This window comes from Sciurus vulgaris, assembly GCF_902686455.1.
Source record: "Sciurus vulgaris genome assembly, chromosome: 7".
Lineage (NCBI taxonomy): Eukaryota > Metazoa > Chordata > Mammalia > Rodentia > Sciuridae > Sciurus > Sciurus vulgaris.
In genome coordinates, this window is record NC_136467.1 from 149,004,922 (window position 1) to 149,028,961 (window position 24,040).

General features: G+C 42.9%; 1 protein-coding gene across 1 annotated transcript in view; it reads right to left on the reverse strand.

Moving 5' to 3' along the window:
• Window positions 1-3,970: 3,970 nt before the first annotated feature.
• The window catches only part of KIF13A (kinesin family member 13A), a 183,814-nt gene continuing 163,744 nt past the window's right edge, over window positions 3,971-24,040 (reverse strand). Inside the window, 9 exon segments of the mRNA XM_079147086.1 lie at window positions 3,971-5,552; window positions 8,343-9,134; window positions 14,643-14,659; window positions 14,662-14,746; window positions 15,260-15,303; window positions 15,306-15,396; window positions 17,736-17,853; window positions 18,660-18,709; window positions 23,186-23,263. Coding sequence (XP_079003212.1) covers window positions 5,535-5,552; window positions 8,343-9,134; window positions 14,643-14,659; window positions 14,662-14,746; window positions 15,260-15,303; window positions 15,306-15,396; window positions 17,736-17,853; window positions 18,660-18,709; window positions 23,186-23,263 — 1,293 coding nt within the window. The 3' untranslated portion in view covers window positions 3,971-5,534.

Here is a 24,040-nt window from a genome sequence, read left to right on the forward strand (position 1 = left end):
GTACTTGTGCCTCTAATGAAGCAGATCTGAAAAGAATCGTAAAGTAAAAGCAAAATTAATAGCATCTGATCATTTTCTTCCACCAGGGATACTCGTAGTTCGATTATTGACTAAAACTCATATATTCAAGTAATCCTCCCAGTTTTTCCTTTTATTGCAATCTCCTTTGTGTCCCATGAGATGCAGCTTTCCTTGTCATACTGCTCTTTATGAATGAGAGCATTAAATCAGGAATTAGATTCCTGTATTCACTTACAGTTAGCTTTGCTTTGAGCCCTGGCTTCAGCTGTATAACATTTAACTAGTTATGGTGGTTTTGAAGCATGTCTAAAATCTGCTTACAGTTCTCTTCTCAAAAAGAAGAGCTTAGTTGGGCATGGTGGTGCATGCCTGTAATGCCAGCAGCTCAGGAGGCTTAGGTAGGAGGATCAACAAGTTTGAGGCCAGCCTCAGCAACTTAGTGAGGCCCTACGTAACTCAGCAAGACCATGTCTCAAAATAAAGAATAAAAGGACTGGGGATGTGTCTCAGTGGTAAAGCACCCCTGGGTTCAATCCCCAGTAACAAAAAAAAAAAAAACCAAACCAAAACAACAACAAAAAAAAAACAGAAAACCTGATCATCCTTCATTGGAGGCCAGGCTTTAGTATCCCACTTTAAATGAATATGGTGTGGTGGAAGTGAAGTTGGCTTGAGCCCAGGTCATGGCAGGCACAGTGGCTTCTGTCCTCTCTCTTGAACCACTGACTTCAGGGAAGACAACAGCTATGCTGTGAGGACATTCAGGCAGCATAGAGCGGTCTACACTGCACGCTTCCTGGGAGTGGATTCCCCGGTCCATCAAGCCTTAGGCACCTACAGCCCTGTCTGACATGTGACTGCAAACTCCTGAGAGATGAGGGCCAGGATTACTCAGACCTGCCCGAGCCTGAATTTTAGACCCATAGAAATTGTGTGAGATGATAAATATTTATTGCTTTAAGCTGCCAAGTGTAAGTGTAATCTATTATGTGCCCTTATTACAAATATATGCCCTGGTATGTTAGGCCTACCATGAAAAACGTAGGTATGCTGGCATCCTTCCACCACCACCAAAATCACCCTGAGTGCACGTGGTACCCAGCAAGACCTCATGTCTGCATCCTCAGTACATGGCTCTCTTCTTGGCAGTGGCTGCAGCTAAGTATTTTAACTCTGGTGTTTGAAGTAGGCTTGTTTTATTTGCGGTTAACCACACGCTAGGTAGATTATGCTGATTCAACAAGGGTGATTAATCAATCAAAAGAAGTTGTGGCTTTTTGCTCAAAAGTGTCTTTCTTTGACTAAAACTCTGAGGAAAATTGATCTACTATGCTGTGATAGCCCCCAAACTTCCTGCTGGACTAAGAAAAGACAAACAATAATAAAGAAACTTAAGAACAGCTCTGTGATTTGACTCATGCTGATAGTTACAGTTGAAGGCCCCAAATAACTGCTGACAGTTTTTTTTTTTTTTTTTTTTTTTTTTTTTTGCGGTGCTGGGGATCGAACCCAGGGCCTTGTGCTTGCAAAGCAAGCACTTGACCAACTGAGCTATCTCCCCAGCCCTTGCAGCTGTTTTAAACACCACTTTCCAGTTTTAAAACCTACATGGTTCAAAGCATTTTAGATGTTGTGAAAGGGTCAAGTTGGCTCAGACTTTGTTAAAATCAAATTGAACCTTTTTCTCTCTCCAAGTTGATCTCTTCTTCTTCCAGAGACGTCAATTTAAAAACTTACCTGTTTCTTTGTACCACATTCATTGCTCTACCATGCTTACCTGTTTCTTTGCACATGATTCATGGTTGAGATGACAGGGCTTGAGACGCCGGGAACATCCTCTTGAGCTAGTCTTCTCAGTGTGAAAGCAGTGTGCAGGCAGGCACCCTGGAGCCTTCCAGACAGGAAGCACAATACAGAAGCAAGTCCCAGAACATTGGAAAGAGGAAGACCAAGACATTTTATTTCCACTCTACACACTGTGTCTAGGAAGCAATGAGCATTGAGTGGCACTCAAATCTGTGCTTCTCTCTTTCTGTCAGCAGAGATTAGAGACAAGGCAAGTGGGGCCAGGCATGGTGGTTCACACCTGCAATCCCAGCAGCTGGGGAGGCTGAGGCAGGAGGACCACAAATGCAATGTCAACCTCAGCAACTCAGTGAGACCCTAAGCAACTTAGCAAGACCTTGTTTCAAAATAAAATATAAAAAAGGGCTGGGGATATGGCTCAGTGGTTAAGCACCCCTGGGTTCAATCCTTGATTACCCACCCCCAAAAACCAGCTGGTTACACCTAGACTTGGGATTTGCTTTCGCTCCCCTCAGCTCTTGCTCCTGCTCTCTGAAGCGCAGAGCTCACCTTCTGTGCCTTCTCGCCTTTCCAGGGTGCTGTCTAGGTGCTGCTGCCCCACCGATGAGAGGCTGCAGGTCCCTCCAGGATGTCAGGGGGGAAGCTGCTGGCCTTGGAGCCTTGCTTCTAGGATAGAAGACCCCAGACACACCACTGCATTCCACATTCCAGACAGGCTTTCCGTTCTTGCTTTTAGCTTGGGAGGTGGGCTCAGGAAAGCTCTTGCGCTGCTGTCACTGTAGGAGTTCAAGGCTGAGCACCAAGCTTCTACGTGGCTGTGCCAGCAGCATGCTCCCTTCCTGTCAGCTCTTGGTCCAGAAAGAAGAGAGCAGGACTCTCATTCAATTACACCTTCTTTCAAGACTCTTTTTCATGGCATAACCAGGAAGCTTTACTTTTTAAGTAAAGCTTAATCATGTAATTAGTTGTCTATTTTTCTTCCAGGGCTGTTCCAAAGCTCCAGTATTGTAACTTAAAAAGTAACATTGGCTGGGGCAGTATAATTTAGTAGAAGACACTGTCTTGCCCTTACCTAACCCTGAAGTTACAAAGTTTTCTTCTCACAAGTCAGTGCCATAGAAACACAAGTTATATTTGTTATGAGAAAATGTGTGTCCAAATGTCATTTGTTTTTTTGTTTTTTTTTTTTTTTGGGGGGGGGGGGGTTACCAGGAATTGAACCCAGAGGCACTTTACCACTGAGACACATCCCCAGTCCTCTTTATTTTATAATTTTTTTTTCCTTTTTTTTTTTTTGTGGTACTGGGAATCCAATCCAGGGCCTCGTGCTTGTAAGGCAAGCAGTCTACCAACTGAGCTATCTCCCCAGCTCTCCTTTTTATTTTGAGACAGGGTCTTGCTAAGTTGCTCAGGCCTGGCTAAGTTCCTGAGGGTGGTCTAGAACCTGTGATCCTCCTGCCTCGGCCTCCAGAATTGCTGAGATTTACAGATGTGCACCACTAAGCCCGGTAGATTTTTTCATTTTTGTCTTGAACTGTTTGTTCAGTTACTACCGCTAACTCCAATATTAAATAGCTGTTTCTCTCTCAGTGACTCTAGATTATAAAATCCAAGTAAGTTCTGGGTTTTTCTCCCCCTCTCTATTTCCTCTGGGAAGTCTGTATAGCTCTAACTCTCAGTAACTTCAGAAAGGCTCTCGTGAACAGCTGAGATTTTTGTGAAAATGTTCTGTAATAATACCGTTTTTAACAAAACCCTCCAGGAAGCGATCTTTAGCCACCAATTCACAATTGTGTGGGGGGCCCTGCTACTTGCTCTAAGGATTTGCCTAAGCATCAGCGGACATGGTAACACCACGTCCCACCTGCTCCAGGACCCCTCCCACCACACCAGATGCTGGTCAGCAGGGCAGGTGTGACACTCACCATCTCCTGCCCTCTGAAGATGCCCAGCTCTGTCTAAGCGGCACTGACCAACAGCACCTGTGGCATCCGTTGCTCTCAGATTAAGTGACAGTAGATTTCAAATGCTGGAGCAGTGACCAGTATCCGGTAAGCGCCACTCCAGGTGAGTGCGAATACTCACGTGCAAACCTGGCAAAGTGAATCAGAAACTACAGGCAGGATCATCAAAGACCAACCACTGATGTTTTAAAATCTGAATTAGACAGTTTGTATTCTAAAACACACACAACAAATCTGTACCAATTAAATACAATAAAGTCGAAAGGGGATATAAATTACAGTTTTTCTTCTTTTTAAACAGACAATAGTGAAATACTACAGTCAGCTCACTATACACAAAAATCATGAACAGCAGCTTTTCAATAAAGTCTCCGTGTCTCACTCCCTTCCCAAAGCTACGAACTTGCAGGGGAAGGTATAGTGGGCTCGCCCGCTCTAATGCCTCCTCTCACCACATGGGCCGCAGGTGGCCGACCCAGGTGTTGGCAGCTCCCGCACAGGGACACAGGGTACTTCTGTAAAACTCTCCACACACATATTGTACAACATCTCCATTTGTAGGAGAATTTTACAAATGAGGACAGGACAGCAGGGTCGTCCATATTCAGTTGTCTCCTGCAAACAAGGTGTCACGTGAACCGGTGACATATATAGCTCAGTCCATCTCTTCAGCATTTTTCAGAATCGAACAAAACAACAGCAGCAAAACCACACCACAATGAAATCTACCAATCCCAAACAAACCCACAGAACCCCAAATCAACACCCTTCCCCAGCACCTGCCCCGACTCGCGGTGCAGCCTTGGTTCGCTTAGCCACACTGCTCGCTACTGCCCGCCTGTCTGGCTGGCCCGACCACTGGCCACTGTACAGGAAGCTGGGCTGCAGCAGGGCCCCAGGCCTTGTCAAGGTTATCATATGTCAAGTCAGCAGGCGTCAGACTGGTGGAAGACCAAGGAATATAGCTGTGAGATTCCTCAGTGTGCTTGTGAAACAGAGGACAGAGAAGGGCAGCACATGGCTTGGTAGCCAAGGGAAATATGGCACCAAACTTGCAATCAGACATATACGCTCACACAAAACGAGAGGGGACAGCAAAGACGTTCTGTCCCATGTAAGTTCTTTGGTTATAAAGAACAGCAATCTGCAACCTTTTCTGTAAAGAGGGATTTGCAACCTCATTCTTAGGCAATAAAATATTTTTCATCTGCTCATGGAGAAGCGATTGCCCAAGTTGCTTTGTAACAAAGTCCAGTACCTTTTTATTTTCTACAAATCACCTTTATCTGCATTTTAATGTGCAGCCTTGTCTGTCTCTGAACGGACATACTATAGATACACATTTCATATACATAATATATATTATTTATAAAAAAAAAAACCACATCAGAGCTTGACTCCAGGTTCTACATTAGGAACTGATTAAAACTGTACAAGAATATAGTTTGTTCGAATCTGTAGAGGTTTCTACACAGTGGGATGTGCAGGAAGTGCAAACACAAATACTGTCACTTAGTTAATCCAGGAGTTCAGCTCTCTCGCTTTCTGGGAAGAGCAGAGGCTACGATTCACCGAGGGCCACAGTGCTGCTGCTTCTGCTGGAGAGGGGAAAGCTGAGGGTCCCCGCGCTGGTCTGAGGTCGGCCGAGCGTCAGCGTGTCTTAAGATGGGCTGGTGCTTTCCACGACCACCAGGTGAGCAGAGCCGCCAAGCCGGGGCCAGCAAAGGACGCACTGGCTGCCTCTCACCGTGCCCCGCCGCCCTGGAATGCAGAGGCTGGTGAGTCCAGGTTCCTTGTCCCCACCTGTCTACCTCCCTACAGGGCCCACTCTTGAAGAGGCTCCTCCTAAAGGGACCCGCTGGGTTGGATTTCCTATGGAACTCACTTCTGGAATTCATACCATGCAAGGCAGAACCCAAACCTCAAGGTTTACTCTGAGGCAAAGCAAAGTCAGTGACAAAGTTACAGTTTTAAAAAAAAGTTGTCTCTGATCTGTTTCTAAGTCAATTCAGGGTTAGAACTAAAGTCAAATTTTAGTACAGAAAAGTTTTCAAACAAACATTAAAACTTTCCAAACAATTTACTGAAACCAGTATAGGGGCTGGAGGTGCAGCTCAGGGCTAGAGCACTCGCTTGGCGCACCGAGGCCTTGCGTTTAGTCTCCACCTCTGCAAACAGCAGCAAGACCACCACGAGCAACATAACCCGCATGCTAGGGCAAAATTCCTAGGGGAGAAGAGTCTCCAGCCTCCCATTATTCTGAGGCAACCAACATTTTTGCAGATTCAACTTTTTATTACTAATGACAGGAGTGAAATCTAGGGCCTTGCACATTCCAAGCAAGCTTTCTGCCACTTGCTATTCTAGGACCTTTTGAAAGCAAGACTTTTCCTGTTTGTCAGGTTCTAAAGAATCCAGGCAACAAGCACGAGGGTGCTGTGGGCCCTCCCTCCTGCTGTAGGGCCCCGTGGCTCACAGTGCAGACCCGACTCCTGACCTCCACTCACATGACCTGCTCCATCTCCTGGGAAGCAAGATCTGGGGGCTAAGGGACTCCTGGGATTTGAATTTTTAAGAGGCTCCTAACCCCATCATCCCCTAATGAGTGTGTCGCACATATCAGTTTGAGGAGAAAACCTAACTCTGGGGTGAAAGAGGCTTTGACCTGGCCTTCTGAATACAAAGGTCATCCAGGCTGATCCTGCTTCAAGGTCAGTGTGCAGGAAGTGGAGGACTTTTCAGCAAATGCATGAAATGCAAGGAGCGACTCTGTTCTTCTCTTTTGGAGCTGGGGATCCAACCCGGGGTCCTGCGCACGTTAAGCACAAGCTCTGCCACTGATCCATAGCCCTGTGACTCTTGTAGGGCGGAAAGAAGGCTTTCTCTTATGGTAAAAGATCACCATTTTGTTTTTGGCAGCTTATTTATGGGTAAAAGACCACACACTGAAGGGTCAGGGGCTGGTATAGAAAGCGGGGGAAAGACTGTGGGGAGAAAAGCCGCCACTCTGAATCAGCAACTTCCTCAGGGAGGGCCGAGGGCATGAGTAGCACCTTCTCCCAAAGCTTCTGCGGTGTGGGCGGCTGTGTCACAGGGCTCTTCTGTGGCTCACGTGGGTATGGGGCCAAAGATGTTAAGTGAATAAACCGGGCATGGTGGCACACACCTATAATCCCAGTGACTTGGGAGGCCAAAGCAGGAGGATCACACATTTGAGACCAGCCTCAGCAACTTAGCAAGCTCCTTGGTAACTCAGCAAGATCTGGTCTCAAAATAAAAAAGGGTTGGGGATGTAGCTCAGTGGTAAAGCACCCCCTTCAACCTCCAGTGCCCCACCCCCACCCCCAAAGATATGTGAATGGGAAGAAATGGTAGTACTTGGGAACACCACACTGGAAGGCTGAGCTAATGTAGGTAATTAATGTCTCTAATGTAGGTAATGTGCTGTGCTCTCCTTAGTAAACATCTATTTTGTTCCCAGGCGAGAACTAAACAATATCATAAACAGTCTAGGTAACATCCAAAGCCCACACCTCAATTGCTCAGGCAGTCCTCCTCCATTTCCTCACAGGCGCCATCTCACCTGTACCAGATGACTATTTTATCAACTCTTCGCTGCTTCTCTTTCCCTTTCCATTGTAACATCTCTGAAGTTGGGGTGTCTTGCAATTGCTGATATAGTCATTATTTTGTGATACTGGAGATCCAGGGCCTTGAACATGTTAGACAGTTACTCTACCACTGAGCTACATCCCTGGCCCTTGTCATTTTATTTTGAGACAAACTGCTCAGGCTGGCCTCAAACTTGTGATTTTCCTGATTTAGTATCCCAGGTAGTGGGAATTACAGGTGTGCACCACAACACCTGGCTGTTTTTTCTTTCTTCATGATATATAAAATAAGGGATCATATAATAATCCAAGGAATCACAGATTTTATGAAATAGGGTAGATGCTACCAGATGACTTTGGAAGAGCCAATACTGCAACATCTCAGGGAAAGAATATGAGATTAATTGATCCTTATCCATCTGGATGCTTAATTTAACACCAACCCATATGATAGTTTAAAAAAAAAAAATCCACTGGTCCTGTGTATTTCCTGGTTCCACTCTGGTTCTCAAAGCAGACCTGCTTTGCTACCGAGAGGGAGCTGGACAGGTTGAGAGCTTGCTCCCCAGAGGGCATCTTCCCTGTTGGAAATAACAGAATGAGGGGCTGGAGTTGTGGCTCAGTGGTAGAGTATTTGCCTGGCATGTGTGAGGCCCTGGGTTCGATTCTCAGTACCACATATAAATAAATAAATAAATACATAAATACATAAATAAATAAATAAATAAAAGATCCACTGGCAACTAAAAAAAAAAAAAAAAAAAAAGAATTCCTTCAACTAAATAAAAATTAAAACAAAACAAAACAAAACAAAAAACAGAATGACTCTTTGACTCTTTCCTGCCCCTCACTGCAGTGAAGGGCCTCTGGGGATCTGTATGCAATCAGCGCTGCTCACCAACAGCACAGAACCCAAAAGGCCGCCTCTGGAATTTATTACCTGGTCATTCTCTAACTTGGGATTCAGCTGGCCAGTGTCCTGTGGCCCACCTGGGACACTCCTACTGTCTGTTTTATTTGGTAGGTTCCTCCTACTGGAAGCCTCTCCAGCAGAAGAATCTGTCAAACCATCAAAATCTCTTCCATCGGAGGCACCCATGAACTCTGTGAAAGAATGATCCTCGAGGACGTTTGTGGTGTGTTCCACTGTCACCTCCCTCAGGCAGAACTCCTTGGCTGCTTGGCCGTTTTTTCTGGGGCAGGCGTCTGGCTCTGAACACGAACCAGTCCTACACAGCATCTTGGAGTTTTTCTCGGGGGTGCTCTGGGATGATGGGCTCGCTGTGGCTAAGGCACTGTTTTCCTTGAGTGGCACCAGGCTTAGCTTATCCTTTCCCACGCCTCTTTCTCCTTCTGGCAATTCTTTGTTCGAGGATAGTCTGGAATCATGCACAAGGGACAGTGCAGAATGTTCACTGGAGTCTGGGTCCTTCGTCTGAACGGCTAGCTGATCTGAGCTGTCACTGGTAGGGACCACCATGTCTGACAGGGTGGCATTAGAGGCACTGTGGGAAAAGTAGCCACTGGTAATACTGCTGGTGGTAGGGCTACGGGACACTTCTTTCTCTGAGACCCGTGAGTTTGGCAGATCTCCTTTAGAAGAAAACCATTCCCTGTTCTCCAAGCTGGCGTTGTAGACACTGAAGTCAGCGAACTCCACAGGTACATAAGGCTGTGAATTCATCAGCTGCCTGCTCATGGCTTCCAGCTCGCTTTCCTCCTCCTCCGAGTCCTACAGAAATGAAAGTCAACAGTTCACTCTTACAGCACTGTAGCAGTGATACCAGCTTTAAGTACTATGAAAGTTTTCAGTTGTTTTATATTTTCTTCCTTCTTTCCAAGTTTGGTCAAATCTTGTCACTTAAACCAATGGTCACCTAATATGAAGCCATTTATTTCTCCACTCACCCAATGCTAATTAGAAAACTTTCCTTCCCTGGGTTAAGGGATGGGACTGAGGGGCAGTGGACTTTTAATTAGCTACTCGTGATTAGTAGCACCTGTGATGTTTCCTCTTTCTCATTAAACCAGCAGAAAGAAAGTTAGAGAGAGAAAGACCTCTCCTTCCTTTGGCCTTATCATCTTACCTTGAGAAGCCAGGTACAGGTGGCTAAGGTTGTTTGGGAGACTCTGAGCTATTTTATAGGGAGAGAGGGCAGTAAAATAGAGGCTCCAACAGCAAAAACATGCAGTATTACATTATATCTTATAATATCCTAAAACACTAACATCAACCAATTACTGTTTTCTAGGATCATTGAGAAGCATGGATATTGGGCTAGAAAATGAGGAGGGTAGATATGGAGGTTTAAATGAAAATCTCCTTCATTAAGTGGTTTTAATGAAGATTTTTTTTTGAAATATGGAAAAGTGGGTGTCATCATCCCCCCAGTCTCTCTCCACATGAACGACTTTTCATTTGGGGAGGTGCATAATTTCTTTTAAGTTGACTGAAAATGTTGTAAAACACATTGTTATTTCATAGTCAAATGAACTAATATACTATCTAGTCCTTTTTGATTAACCTCATAAGCAATTGATGATGCTACAAATAGTGCTTTTCATTCAAGAAATATTCACTGAGCACCCACTCTGTGTGTCACTGTCCTGGAGATTTGGGAACACTAATGGTGAGAAAAGAGGCCCGTTCCCACCTTCAGGGAGTGACAATTTTGGTGCTCGCCTGAACTCTGCTTGGATGGGTGAAAACTTCATTCAAAACAGAACTTAGAAACCTGGAAAAAGGTAGCTTTTTTACACTGGTCATCTGGTTTAACAAGGTATTTTAAATGTCTATCTGCCAAGTGTGGTGGTATAATCCTAAAATCCCAGCAACTGAGGAGGCCAAGGCAGGTCTGTAAGCTCAAGGCCAGCCTCAGCCACTTAGGGAGACCTTGAGCAACTTGGTGAGGCCCTGCCTCAAAAAGAAAAATAAAATGGACTGGGGATGTGGCTCAGTGGTTAAGTGTACCTGGGTTCAATCTCCAGGACTAAAAAAGAGAAAAAAAGAAGTCTCTCTGTAACAACAAGGTGACTGTAAAAACCTATAACCAAACATCAGCTTTAATCAGTAAGGCTGCATTTTAAGAGAAAGGTCGAGAGAGAGAGAGAGAGAGAGAGAGAGAGAGAGAGAGAGATCATCTAAGAATGTATGAGAAAGATCATGGCACTGTGCAGGTAGTTCACAAACGAGTGTAAATTATCTGTTGAATTTCATGGCAATATTTTCTTTTGTATCACACAAGATGCTAGACACCTCAAAAATAGTTTAGTACTCTTCAATGTCCTCTGTTTTAAAAAATAATTTAGTTTTTATTTATTCATTCTTATTTTATTTTACTTTACTCTTTTGAGGTGCTGGGGATTGAACCCAGGGCTGCACACATGCTTGGCAAGTGCTCTACACCCTCAGCCCTCATTAAGCTTTCATGACAGTATTTAAAATGTGTGCAAGGGTTGGGGGTGTAGCTTAGTGGTAGAGGGGGTGCAGCTTAGGGTAGAGGCATGTGCTTAGCACGTGCAAGGTCCTAAGTGCAAATCTCTAGCACCAAACCAAAAAAAATTTTTGAATATAAATGAGTTAAAGGAATCAGTAGTCTTAATTCCTTGGCTATTAAAAGGCAAATACCAAAACAGCAGTCATAAGTTCCTGAATCAGCAAAACCAAAAAATCTTGGCAACACTAACCTCTCAGCATCTTACCTTTAGTGGCTTTCTAAATTAAATAGCACTGTTACCGTGAGTAGGATGGAGAATTATTTAGTGGGAACACTGACAAATGGTCAAAGACTGGATGGAATCATCTGACTCAGTAGGCTTTGTCTGTATTTTCTAGATTCTCTACTTGTCGTGTTTAAACTCAAAAATGAATTCCAAGTGTTTGGATCTTTTATCACCTTTAATCTCAGCTGGCACAGGAACATAATCCTCCAAGCCCTAAAGTACCTGATGCAATTAATTACTAAAAAGTTATCTGTTGCAAAGAAAAACCAATTTGGAGATGAGAGTTAACTGGGTCCCTTTTTATGCCTGAAGGTTATTTCTTCTCAAGACCTAGGAAAAGCTCGTTATCCTAAAATACAATTCTGCTGGATGAAATATGCAACCATGAGTTTAACAAGTAGAAATAGGTATAAATCTATCAAACTCACAAAGGTGAGAACTTTTTCCTAAAGGATCTGCATGATCTTAGTAAAACCAAAGAATCTACAAAACCCTAAGAGATTTAAGTTCAAATAGGAAACAGTATGCAGTTACACACTTAGGGAGGGAAAGTGCCCCAATGCCCACAGGGACAAGTTAAAGGAGCAGGGACAACTTATTCCAGGAAAAGAAAACTGAGTAAAGATTAAACACTTTCTAACATCTAAAGGAGACTGAAAGGTTATTGAATTATTACCTTCAAGGAAAGAAAAAATAAGAGGACTTAATTAGCTTAAAATGAATGTTGAAGGAGTCTGGTTAAATAGACTCTTCATACCAAAGACTCATTTATCACTGTATCTTACAGGACTCTAAACTAAGCACCTTCCTACAGTGTTTTAAGGGCAAAAAGGATTAAAACCCTACCTAAAAGTGGAGCATGGAGTCAAGTTCTCAAGCTTCTCTATAGCTACAGTCTTCGTGATTTGATTTTTGCGATTTAACTTACGCAGCTGATATTTACCTATAGACAAAACACCTTGATTTTAAAAAGGGATCAAAACCCACATTAAAACAGTGATTCTCTGCAATGAGTCTCACTCAGTGAATGCAACTTCCACTCCCACTACAATCAAGTCTGTGCCAGCCACCAGAGACAGTCTGTTTCCAGGATTCTATCTGCCAAGGGCTCCCAGGACTTCTGTCCATGGTACTGTGGGCTGGGCGCCTGGCTAGCAAACTGCACTCTGGGAAGCATGTGGAATCAATGCAGTCGACCCAATCTTGCTGAAGGATGAGGGGCTCTTTGTCTTACATGCTCATTAGCTGTAGACCTTGGCAAGTTGCCTCAATAATTCTAGACCTTTGTTTCTTCTTATAAATGAAAGAAATAAACCCCATCTTGTTCCTGCAGGACCTCAGAGAGGGGTCGTACAGTTACTAGATTGCTATCTTTATCTTAATTTATACAAGACAGGAAGTACACCTGTATATCTTCCCACACTGATGAGACAACAAGGTCTGGCTTTAAATGTGAAGCACAGCAATATATACTATATTTTTATTAAATTTTCTGTAATTACAGAAATTATTATGGTAATTCAGTGGGTTGAAAAAAAAATAACAGTGTTTTGATAGCACTTTTCAAGAACAACTGCAAATTTCCTCCATAAGTCTGAACCTTGATTCACTCTGATTTTTTAAGAGTAGAAGAGAAAAGAAAGTAATTAGGATCAAAGAAAGAAAACAGTTTATAAGAGGAGGAATAAAATCAAAGCTTCCCAAAGAGAAACTAAAGCCTCTGATCAAACAAGTAACATATTTAAGCTCTATCAAAATATCCTGGAAAACTACAATTGGTAACAAAACAGGCAGGAACCTCAGAGATGAGACTAGAGTAGCTCTCAGTCAGAACCCGGCAGCAAAATGGCCCCATCCGACCTCAAGTGGTGCACTGCGGGGTGCATTTGGTCACAGAATTACTGCTGCTTGAGATTTCCTGGTTCAGGAGAATCTGCTTCTATCCTACACTGTCCTAGCTGAAATGGGTTTTTTAAAAAGATATTTAAAACAAAGAGAGGAACATAACTGAGCCAAGTTTAATAAACAGCAAAGCTGCCTCTTGGGCAGCTCCAAAGGTTCATCCAACAGTCACTCGATGGTACTGTTCCAAAACAGATTGTCACAATAGGTTTCACTTTTGTGTCTGGGCATGCCAGTGATGAGATGCCAATAAAAGTCCAATCAGGGAGTCAGAGAAGCTAAGGGGAAACAGCATCACCACTTGGCCCTTTTAGCCCTTATTAACTGGGCTGGGGGTAACCAGGAAAGTGGCTCGACAGTTCATTAAAATTCACAGACACGAAGGAGCAGCTATGCTATGTGCCCCTTTCTCCTTCAGGAATTCGGATAGGGTCTTTGGGATAGAGGGACAGAGGAGGGGAACAGGGACACAGAAACGAAGGGGAAAGGTGCATTTCTCCTTTCCTTATGTGAGGAATGAGGAAGTCATTTCCTAAGATCCCAGCAGGCAGACAGTGGCCCACTGCATGCCCAAGTCAAGCTGGGGTTAGCTTTTGCAGCGTGCGTCAGCAGCGAATTTTGGAACTATTAAAGGATCTCACACTGATGAGGCTTTGGAATGGATCTGAAGCAGAATAGCTGGGACAGGAGACCCCCCGCCCCTGCCAACTCTACCTGGCAAAGCAGATTCCATGCAGCCATAAACCTCACAGCCTCCACCCGCCCCAAGCTGGCTTTACTCTTCTCAAGCCTGCGAAGCCACGGAGAGTGGAAGCGGAGACACAGAACTAGAGAATTCTTTCCAGACTTCAGAATACATGGATTTACAAATATTTTTAATTGGGGTATATGATTTAGAATCTGAAGTGTCTGGTGGAACACCATTTCAAAAATTCTCTCAAATGCATCATTTTAAAATCAGCGGCTGGGAAGTGAGGTTCGTAGTAAGAGTTTCAACCTACCTGTGGTAAACATAGGTAAGCCACCTTGAAAGCAAGGCTGGGAACGACAGGGTTGGACCACATTCTGCCAGCTAAAGAACGAAGGCTACTTGTGCAAGAGAGATGGCCATGCTTATGGAATGATGGATGGCAGAGCGGCAGCTACAGAACTACAGAATCACCTTGGGCGGTAGCTCCGGCGACACAAAAAAGCCTCCAAACACACCCACAGCTAAATGCACGGTTACTTACTCCAAGTAAATGCAATTCCTCTAGGTAGATTAACTTCAGGATCTGGGCAATACGTACAGGCACATTAGAAAGATTTCAATTTTAATTAAAGTGATCTCTATTAACTTTTTTTTTTTTTTTTAAGACCAGAATCATCATAGCTGTCTTTCTCCCATTTTAAAAAGCAAACTTATCCAAAGCAAAAATAAACAAATAAAATAGAAGGAAAACGTAGAAAAAGAATAGGTCATGTTCCACAATATGCAAAACTTCATACCAAGGATCACTTAAAAACAAAGATTCATCACGTCTTTAATTCCTTCTCAAGCTTTCAGCGGATGGTCTGTGAAAGGGCTTTCCAACCACCCACCAGGCAATAGGACAGAAATGGTTCCAGAACTTACAATCTTCTTCTCACGTTGCTATGGTGGTCTACGGGCATGCTGCTGCCATTGCTTCCAGGGGGGACAATGCAGCCAGGGTATAAGTCCTGAGATGGAGGCATGCCTCTGCAAAGGTTAAGACACACAGACGCATCACACACAAAGGACGGCGACAGCGAGGTACATAGTGAGTACGTGCACGTTAGAAAAGAACTGCCAACATTACAAAGTCGAGTAACGCAGCGGCCGATTCTGCAGAGTTTAACCACTGGTGAAATCTGATAGGACCATCACAGATTCGGTGGCAGAGAGCACCATTAGTTTGATTAAAAACAGAAATAAGTAAAAAGCCTTTAATATTTTCCAAAGACCTAGGGGACATCTCTTTCTCACTGGAAAGATAAAAATTACGTGGAAACACACAAAGTAAAACCACAACAATTAACAATTGAAAAAAAAAAAATCCTACCACAGCCCTGTGTGCTCGAGAAAGAGGTACCTAAGAACGGCCCCACGGAGGAGTCACAACCCACGTGTGTCCACATGCAGCATCGGAAGGTGAACGCAACACTGCCGTTGCCCCGGAGGCAGGGCGACACCATTCTGTTTTGCACAGTGCAGACAAGTCAAGCGTTTACCTCTTGGCTTAGAGAGGGTCTTGCTTCAAGAGCTGTCCTTTTTTATGCTCCTCTTTTACAGGCATCAGGGGCTTGAAAAACTTTGGTGGTTGAGGAGAGAACGCTTTAAAGGGGCTCACTGTTAAGGCATGAGGATTCTCCAAGCACAACCTGCAGAGACAAAACGGCAGGAGTTTGCAGGCACAGAGCGCGCTCCACAGGCGCCCAGGGAGGAGGTAGAAACCTCGCCCCAGGACCATCTGGGTCGGTGATGAAAGGGATACACAACTACTGGGTTAAGTGCTAAGACGGACGTCAGCAAGAAAAGAGAGAAATCTGGAAAATCACAGAGCTGGTCAGTGTGAGAGAAATCAGAAACAAACGCTCTGCTGTCTTCCCATGACCCCGTAAGTACCACTGAGCAGAACAATTTCGGCTCAGGTGACCCATCTGAGTCCTCAGGGCCCTTGTCATCTGCACACGCACTTTTGCACTTTCACACGGACTGTTTTATTTTTTATATATCTTATTTCCATGGTTACATTTTAAGAGAGCAAACAGAGGTTCAGTCCATATGCTCAATGAATGAGTGTGCTCAGCGAATGTGAACTGCCAGTCACTTTCTGCCTCAGGCTACCCAGCTCCACAGGACTAAGATGATTCTTTCCTGCTTGTTCTCATGTCTCGCCTCGTCTGGTCTCTTTCCCCCTTCTTTTTTTTCTTCCCAATTCTTAGTACAATCACACTTAGCAAAATACAAAGCATAAGGTAACCAATGATTGACATTCCCAAAGAACACTGTCCTCTTCAAGGCACTGGGAGAACTAAATGTGTAGGTAATAATGTTACCACTGACCAAACTGACTTCTGGAATCGTTTTTGAACTTTAGGACTCAGTCACAATTCACCTTCCTCTTTTGCAGTGCTGGGGACCGAATCCAGGGACTCAAGGATGCTAGGTAAGTGTTCTGCTATTGAGCTACACACGTTCCCAGCACTTCCTTTTTATTTTTTTGCAGTGCTGGGGATTGAACCCAGGGCCTTGTGCTTGCAAGGCAAGCACTCTACCAACTGAGCTATATCCCCAGCCCTTAATTTTATTTTGAAACAGGGTCTCTCTAAGTTGCTAAGACCTCTCAAGGATTAGAGGCACGTGCCACTGTGCCTGGCCCAATCACATGCTCTCAAAAACTCTTTTAGCTGGGAATGTAGTTCAGTGGTGGAACACTTGCCTAGAATGTGTGAAGTTCCAAGGTTTGAGCCCAGCTCTGTCAAAATACATACATACATATATGTACATACAAATATATAGGTGTATATATATATACACATATAATATATATACGTACATATATATATATACACACACAGAGAATAAAATAAAAACAAAAAACTCCTTGAATTCAGACACAGGTGGTTGCACACTGGTAACCTCAGCTATTCGGAGCTGAGGCAGGAGGATCATAAGACTGAGGCCAGCCTAGCAACTTAGCAAGACCCTATCTCAAAATAAAAAATCAAAAAGGGCTGGGATGTAGTTCTGTGGTTCAATCCCTAGGTAACACACATACACAATTCTTTAAGGTACAAAACATGACAGAGGTGCCTGTTCTTTTCATAGAGAATAATGAGACTTGTGAAGGTCCCCAAAACTAACTTCCAGTCAGGACATGATGTCTTGAAAAATAAGTTAGAAGCCATGTGTGGTGGCATTTGCCAATAAGCCCAGCTACTTGAGAGGCTGAGGTAGTAAAATTGCAAATTTGAGGCCATCCTGGGCAACTGAGTGAGACCCTATCTCAAAATAAAAAGAAATGAAAAGAATAACCAGGCACGGTGGCACATGCCTATAATCCAAGCGACTTGGGAGGCTGAGGCGGAGGATCAACAAGTTCAAACCAGCCTCAACAACTTAGTGAGGCCTTAAGCAACTTACTGAGATCCTGTTTCAAAAAATAAAAAGGGGGCTGGGGAGATAGCTCAGTGGTAGAGTGCTTGCCTCGCAGCACAAGGCCCTGGGTTCAATCCCCAGCACCAAAAAACAAAAAACAACAACAACACAAAAATAAAAAGGGCTGGGGATATGGCTCAGTGGTTATGCACCCTGGAATCAATCCCAAGTACTAAAAAATAAATAAAATAAAACAAAAGAGAAAGAAAAAAAAAAGGTAAGAATCACTTGGGAATGTAGCTCAGTGGTACACAGCTTGCCTAACCAGGGTCAATCCCCAGTACCACCAAAAAAAAAAAAAAAAAAAAGATCTGGAAAATATAAAGTGATACACAATATACACAGGCATACTACTATTATTATTGGGATATGTTGGATGGAAAGCAAAAATGGAAATCGAGTAAGAGAACAGATGGCTTCAGTCCAAGAATACACTTTGGCTCTTCTAGCTAACGGAGAATTAAACCTTCGTACCTCGTTATGTGATACCCATGAAAGACTGTTTATACGTTTCTAAGTAATTAAAAAGAAATATCACTACAAAACCATGTGACCACGACCTTCCTTGTTCCTTCGAGGAGAATCCCTGGGCAAAGTTCCGTAGCATGCCACATCTTGATAACTGGAGCTATAGTCAGACATGTCTAACTGGTTCTCTGGCCAACTCTACAAGGTAAAAATATGGGTTAACAGTGATTAAGTCACTCCAATAGGAGAAAGAAGCCTAGATTTGAGTTTCTTCTATGTTTAATGGCAGTTATGTGCTTTTATTTTATTTATTTCAAGCATAGATAAAAGTGCTCAATATAACAAATACTGTCACACCCAGTGTATACCCAGAGGAAAAACTGTTAACTTTATTGTATTTCCTCAAGACTTAACAACCAGTACAAACATGGTGGTACCCTCCACTTTTGAGCCCCTCTGTGATCCTGTTCACCTTCTTCCCTCCTAGCCCCTTGTATCTATCTGGCCTACATCTGTGGTGATGAATAATGCAAGGACAATCCAAACACACTTGATAGTAAAATGGTTCCATTAATAATTCCGCCTGGGTAGCAGCACAAGCCAGGACTGAACCGGACAAAGCAGGTGGTGTAATGACTTGATGCATACCTGAGACTCAAGGTGCTGGGTAAGCGGTGTGCTACGGGAGAAAAACTACGTATTGTTTGGCCTTACTTCACCCATTTCAACTTCTTAGGAGTGGGCTGCCTCTGAGGAAGGGTCTGAACTTTTTATTTTTTATTTTTAGATGTTGGTAGACCTTTATTTTATCATTTATTTATATGTGGTGCTAAGAGTCGAACCCAGCGCCTCACACGAGCTAGCTAAGTGCTCTACCACTGAGCCACAACTCCAGCCCCTTGATCTGAACTTCTTGAGGACATAATCAGAAAGTATGAATGCCAGCTATGTTCTCAAGAGTTTGGATCCTGCTCATGACCTAGCCATGCCCACAGGGTACACACCTTGTCATCTTCATCGAAGCCCGAAAGGTCTGGTCGACTAGAAGAGACCTGTAAGAGGTAAGTGATTTTTATAAATGTGGTTTGTATATTTAACATAATTGTCTATTTTGATATACACATATATATATATATATTAAAAAAAATATGTACATATATATATATATTTTTTGGTACCAGGGATTGAACCCAGGGGCGCTTAACCACTGAGGTCACATCCCCAGCCTTTTTATTTTTCATTTCAAGACAGGGTCTCTCTATGTTGCTCAAGGCCTCACTAAGCTTTTGAGGTGGCTTAGAACTTGCGATCTTCCTGCTCCTGAGTTGGTGGATTACAGGTGTTAGCCACCACAACCGGCTATATTTTTTTTTTTTTTTTTTTGGTAGTACAGGGATTGTACCGGGGGGCATTTAACCCACTGAGCTCATCTCCCCAGTACTTTTTAAATTTTGAGACAAGGTCTTGATAAGTTGCTAAAAGGGCCTTGCTAAGTTGCTGAGGCTGGCTTTGAACTTGTGATCCTCCTGCCTCAGTGTCCTGAGCCACTAGATTACAGGCATGCCCACCATGCCCAGCTAAAATTGTCTTTTTATATAAAGAAATGTAACCCCACAGATGTGCTGAACGCTGTATGTGTTATATATGGAAAATGACAAACCCCGAAAGTAGTGATACTTGGGGAAAAGGGGAGTGAGAAAGAAAGCCACACACTGGGAGCACTGATCCTTTCCAGTACATTCTTTCCTGGTGATCAAACAACCCTGGGAGGAGGAGTCCATCAAACCTAGAAAGGCAGTCTCTGGAAGAGGCCAAAGCATTCATCCTTCCCTAAACCAATCCTTTCCAGATACCAACCACTGACCCCAGGTTCAGTAAGATACATCCCAGAGAATGACCAGACCCCAGATTCCCTCCCATTGTGCCCCGTGAAACAGACTCCAAATCCCTGAGTGCCCAAGCTGACACGCTCATTAATTCAGTCACCTCTCAGTGTAACCTACATAAGCCCAGTCCCCTCCTTTGATCAGTGGCTCATTTTCCACCAGGAAAGCAGGTCCAGCGGCGTCACGTGGTTCCTGCATGAAACTTTATTTCTGAATAAAGAGCTGATCTGTGAGGTTTGCATCCAGCCTGGTCTTCTGTGATAACAGTATGACCTCCCTCTTCTTATTTCCCTCTCCAGGAATAATGACTACACTCAATACAAAGTTATTTCCACACATATGCTGTGTCACTACATGTGTACATACTGACAGATAATAAATAGCAGCCGGGTGCAGTGGCACAAAACTGTAATCCCGCCAACTCAGGAAACTGAGGGAGGAGGATTGCAAGTTCAAGGACAGCCTCAGCATCTTAGTAAGACCCTCTTTCAAGATAAAAAGTAAAAAGGGCCAAGGATGTAACTCAGTGGTGCAGTACTCCTGGGTTCAATTCCCAGGAACAATAAAGGCAAAAAAAAAAAAAAAAAAAGCAATAAACAGTATCTCTGCAGTCCCCCACCCCCACTGCTGGAGATGGTACCCAGGACCTCCTCCATTGGAGACAAGTGCTCTGCCACCCCAATTTTCCATAGTTTTATACCTCGTGTGTTATCTTACCACACGTGGTGTTACAGAGTGCGAGTAACTTTTTTGTTCCATTCCCCTGTTGATGGATATTTTCTCACCTCTTTCTATTAAAACTCTGATGAAAACACCTCATAGCCAGGTGTGGTGGTGCATGCTTGTAATCTCAGCTACTCAGGAGGCTGAGACAGAAGGATTGTAAATTCGAGGCCAACCTGGGCAACTTAGTGAGATCCTACTCAAAATAAAAAATAAAAAGGGCTGGGAATGTAGTTTGGTGTCAGAACACCCCTGGGTTCAATTTCCAATACTGATCAAAAAAAAAAAAAAAAATCCATTTTCTCATTACTAATATTTGTATCTTTTCTCATATTTTCTATTTTTTTTTAAGTTAAAAATAATTTTTTGGTTTTATTTTTCTAATTTTAATTTTTTAATTTGTTCTAATAAGATGTATATCACTAGAATGCTTTATATATTTTGATAGGTTGTACATAAATGGAGTGTAATCTCTCACTTTTCTGGTTGTATATATTGTAGGATCACACTGGTCATGTAGTCATACATGTACATGAGGCGATCATGTCTGCTTCACTCCATTATCATTCCTACCCCCTACCCCTTCCTCTACCTTTCTCATATTTTCTTTTCCTCTCCAAGCAATCTTTTTAAAAAAGCCAGTCCATTTGACCAGACTTTTTAAACAACCTGCTTTTCAGTTTTGTTGATTCTTTATTTTTTTTCATTTAAGTCTGTTCTAATATTATTTGAATATATTGTTTTTCTGCTCTAACATTTATTTCCTTCCTTACTTGAATGTATTCTGGTTTTCTTTTTCTGACTTTAAAAAAATTATATCCATAACTATTTGTCTATGAATCTCTCTATTTTTATTTTTCACAATACTGGGGATTGAACTCAGGGACACTTTACTACTGAGCTACATTACCAGCCCTTTTCAATTTATTATTATTATTATTATTATTGTTAATTTACGTGTGTGTATGTGTGTGGTACTGGGGATTGAACCAGGGGTACTCTACCACTGAGATATATCCCCAATCCTTTTCATTTTTTATTTTGAGACGGGGCCTCTAAGTTGTCCAGGTTAACCTTGAACTTGTGATCCTCCTTCCTCAACCTCGGATTACAGGAGTGCACCACTGCACCTGTCTTTTCTGCAAATCTATAAAAGAAAAGGAACTCTTCCCCTCTCTTTTTAAAAAACCATAACCATAATACATTATCACATCTATACAACTTGGGGGATTTATAGATACTATCAAACATACGGTCATGTTCAAATGTCTCGTGAACATTTTCATAATTAGTTTATTTTGAATCTGGAGAGATCTTTTTTTTTTTTTTTTTTTTTTTTTTTTGCGGTACTGGGGATCGAACTCAGGGCTTTGGGCTTGCGAACCAAGCACTCTACCATCTGAGCTATCTCCCCAGCCCTATTTTGAATCTGGATCAAAGTAATTCATACACTGCAATGGCTGATATATTTCAGTGTCTTTAAATCTACGAGTTCTCCCTTTTCTTAAAATTGAATTTGAGCTGGGGCTGTAGCTCAGTGGTAGAGGGCTTGCGAGTTACTGGGTTTGATCCTTGGTACCACATAAAAATAAGGATATTGTGTCCATCTACAATGAAAAAAAAATTTAAGAAGAACTGAATTTCTTTGGAGTTTAATCTGTTTTAAAAACAATTTAATTAGATTTAAGTTTAATTTGTTTAAAAAAATTAGGTCATTTTTCCTGTAGTTTCCCTTAGTCTGGATTTTGCTAATTGAATTCCTGTGGTGGTATTTAATATTTTCCTCTCTCCTCTCTGAAAGTTAGTAGCTAGACCCTGGAGTCTTGATTAGATTAAGTTTAAAAAAGTAAAAGAGATTTAGATTATTTAGTAAGTGTTTTGGTTTGTTTTGTTTTTTTTTGGTGCATGCTAATCACACCACTCCCTCACTGAGATACATCCCCGCCCGTTTTTGCCTCCCTTCCCCTTTTTGAAATAGGGTCTTAATGTCACTGGTTCTGAACTCTTGGGCTCAGGGATCTCCACCTTGGCCTCCTGGGCAGCTGGGACTATAGGTGCACACTACCTTGCTGAGCTTTTTAAAAAATTTAACATAAGCACTATATATTTCTTAATAGTAACTCTCACTTCATTTTCTCTACTGTCTAGTATTTGATGCATAAATGAGAAGAACAGAAAATTCAGGGCTAACCATTTCCATGTAAGTATCACTTGAACTGCATCCCACAAGTATCAACATATGCATGTTTTTATTACCATTTAGTTGTAAATACCTCCTAATTTCTGTCATGATCTCTTCTCGGATTGATTATTCATCAGGACAGAGTTTCTTCCATTACAGCTGTCTGAGTCCTACTATCTGTCCTAGTGACTGCACTGTGGTCACAGGCAACTCGGATGACAGAGATTACTGCTCTCTGCTGTGACTTCCTCTGTGACCTACTGTATGACAAGTTTGTCAACGTTCACCATGTTTTTAAGAATTTTCTGGCAGTTGTGGAGACTGGGAAGGCAAATAATCCTGTGCTTTTCCTGGGAAGGCTCTTACTTCTACTCTGCAGCTTCTGGGAAGGGAATGCTTTGAAGTGGTCCATGCACTAATCTGTCCTTTTTCCCCATAACAGTGCCCCCTCTGCCAGAAGCAATTTCTGTCGGCTGAATTTTCTAGATGAATTGGTTGAGGAAGATAATCGAAACAGTCAAAGGAAAGACTAGGAACTGAGCGAGCAACTGCACGTTGAACCTGGCTCTCTGGCTGCCTGCTTCCCTGGTATGGAGAAGGCTCAGCACTCTGGGGGCTGCTTCAGTGCTGGGAGTGCCAGTCCCGCTGTGCCAGCCCCAGCCTTGTGTCCCCGAGGCCCCCACCAGAATCCACAGGCAGGTCACGTGGGAAGCAGGTCCCCACAGGGGCGAGCTTACATTGTGAACATTCGGCGTGCTGAGGCTCCTCCGGATGTGCCGAGCTCTGGTGGAAAGTGCTTCTTTGACGGTGACAGCCTGTAAACAGATAATTTAAAGGTAACACTCATGAGCGTCTCACCTCATTATTAAAGGAACACATATTTATTTGTAGAAGATTTAGAAACATAGATGAAAAGGTCACTTTGCTTGTACACACACGCGCACAGATCCATCTTTATAAAACTGGAATCTTACTGTGTCCGCTTTTTTCTTGATATGCACAGCTTATTGAAAACTTTTTTTTTTTTTTTTTTTTTAACGACAAAACCAGAAAAAATGCTGGGCAAGATACATTTCTGCTGCAAATGTTTTTACACAGTGATGAGTGTGCAGAGAAAACACAAGGAAACGAGGAGACATCCCAGCTATATGTTTCACCTGAAAAACTGTTTAAGACGTTTTATGCTATGTGTGTTTTACTCAGGTGGCAATTAGATCTCCACTAAAGGAAGACTGTCCTGACAGATGCCAGTCTCCTTTGTCCTGCTGCTCAACACACACTTCCAGATCAACCACTAGCTTCTGTGCAGTTAGCAGAGGACATATATCTGGTCTTACAGTTCTAACACTGAGTGAACTATTTTTGCTTGAATGTCCAGCTGTTACCTCAAAAATTAACCTGGGTCTAAACATCAGGGAGAGAGTGGGAGTATGTGGTGAAACATGTGGGCTTTGGGAATCCAGCCACTTGGGTTTACATCTGACTTGGTACCCTTTCCTAACTAGCTGTGAAACCCGGGGCCAGGTAGATAACTTTTCTCAGACTTGATTTCTTCATTTGAAAATGGGAATTACAACAGTATTTACCTTTGA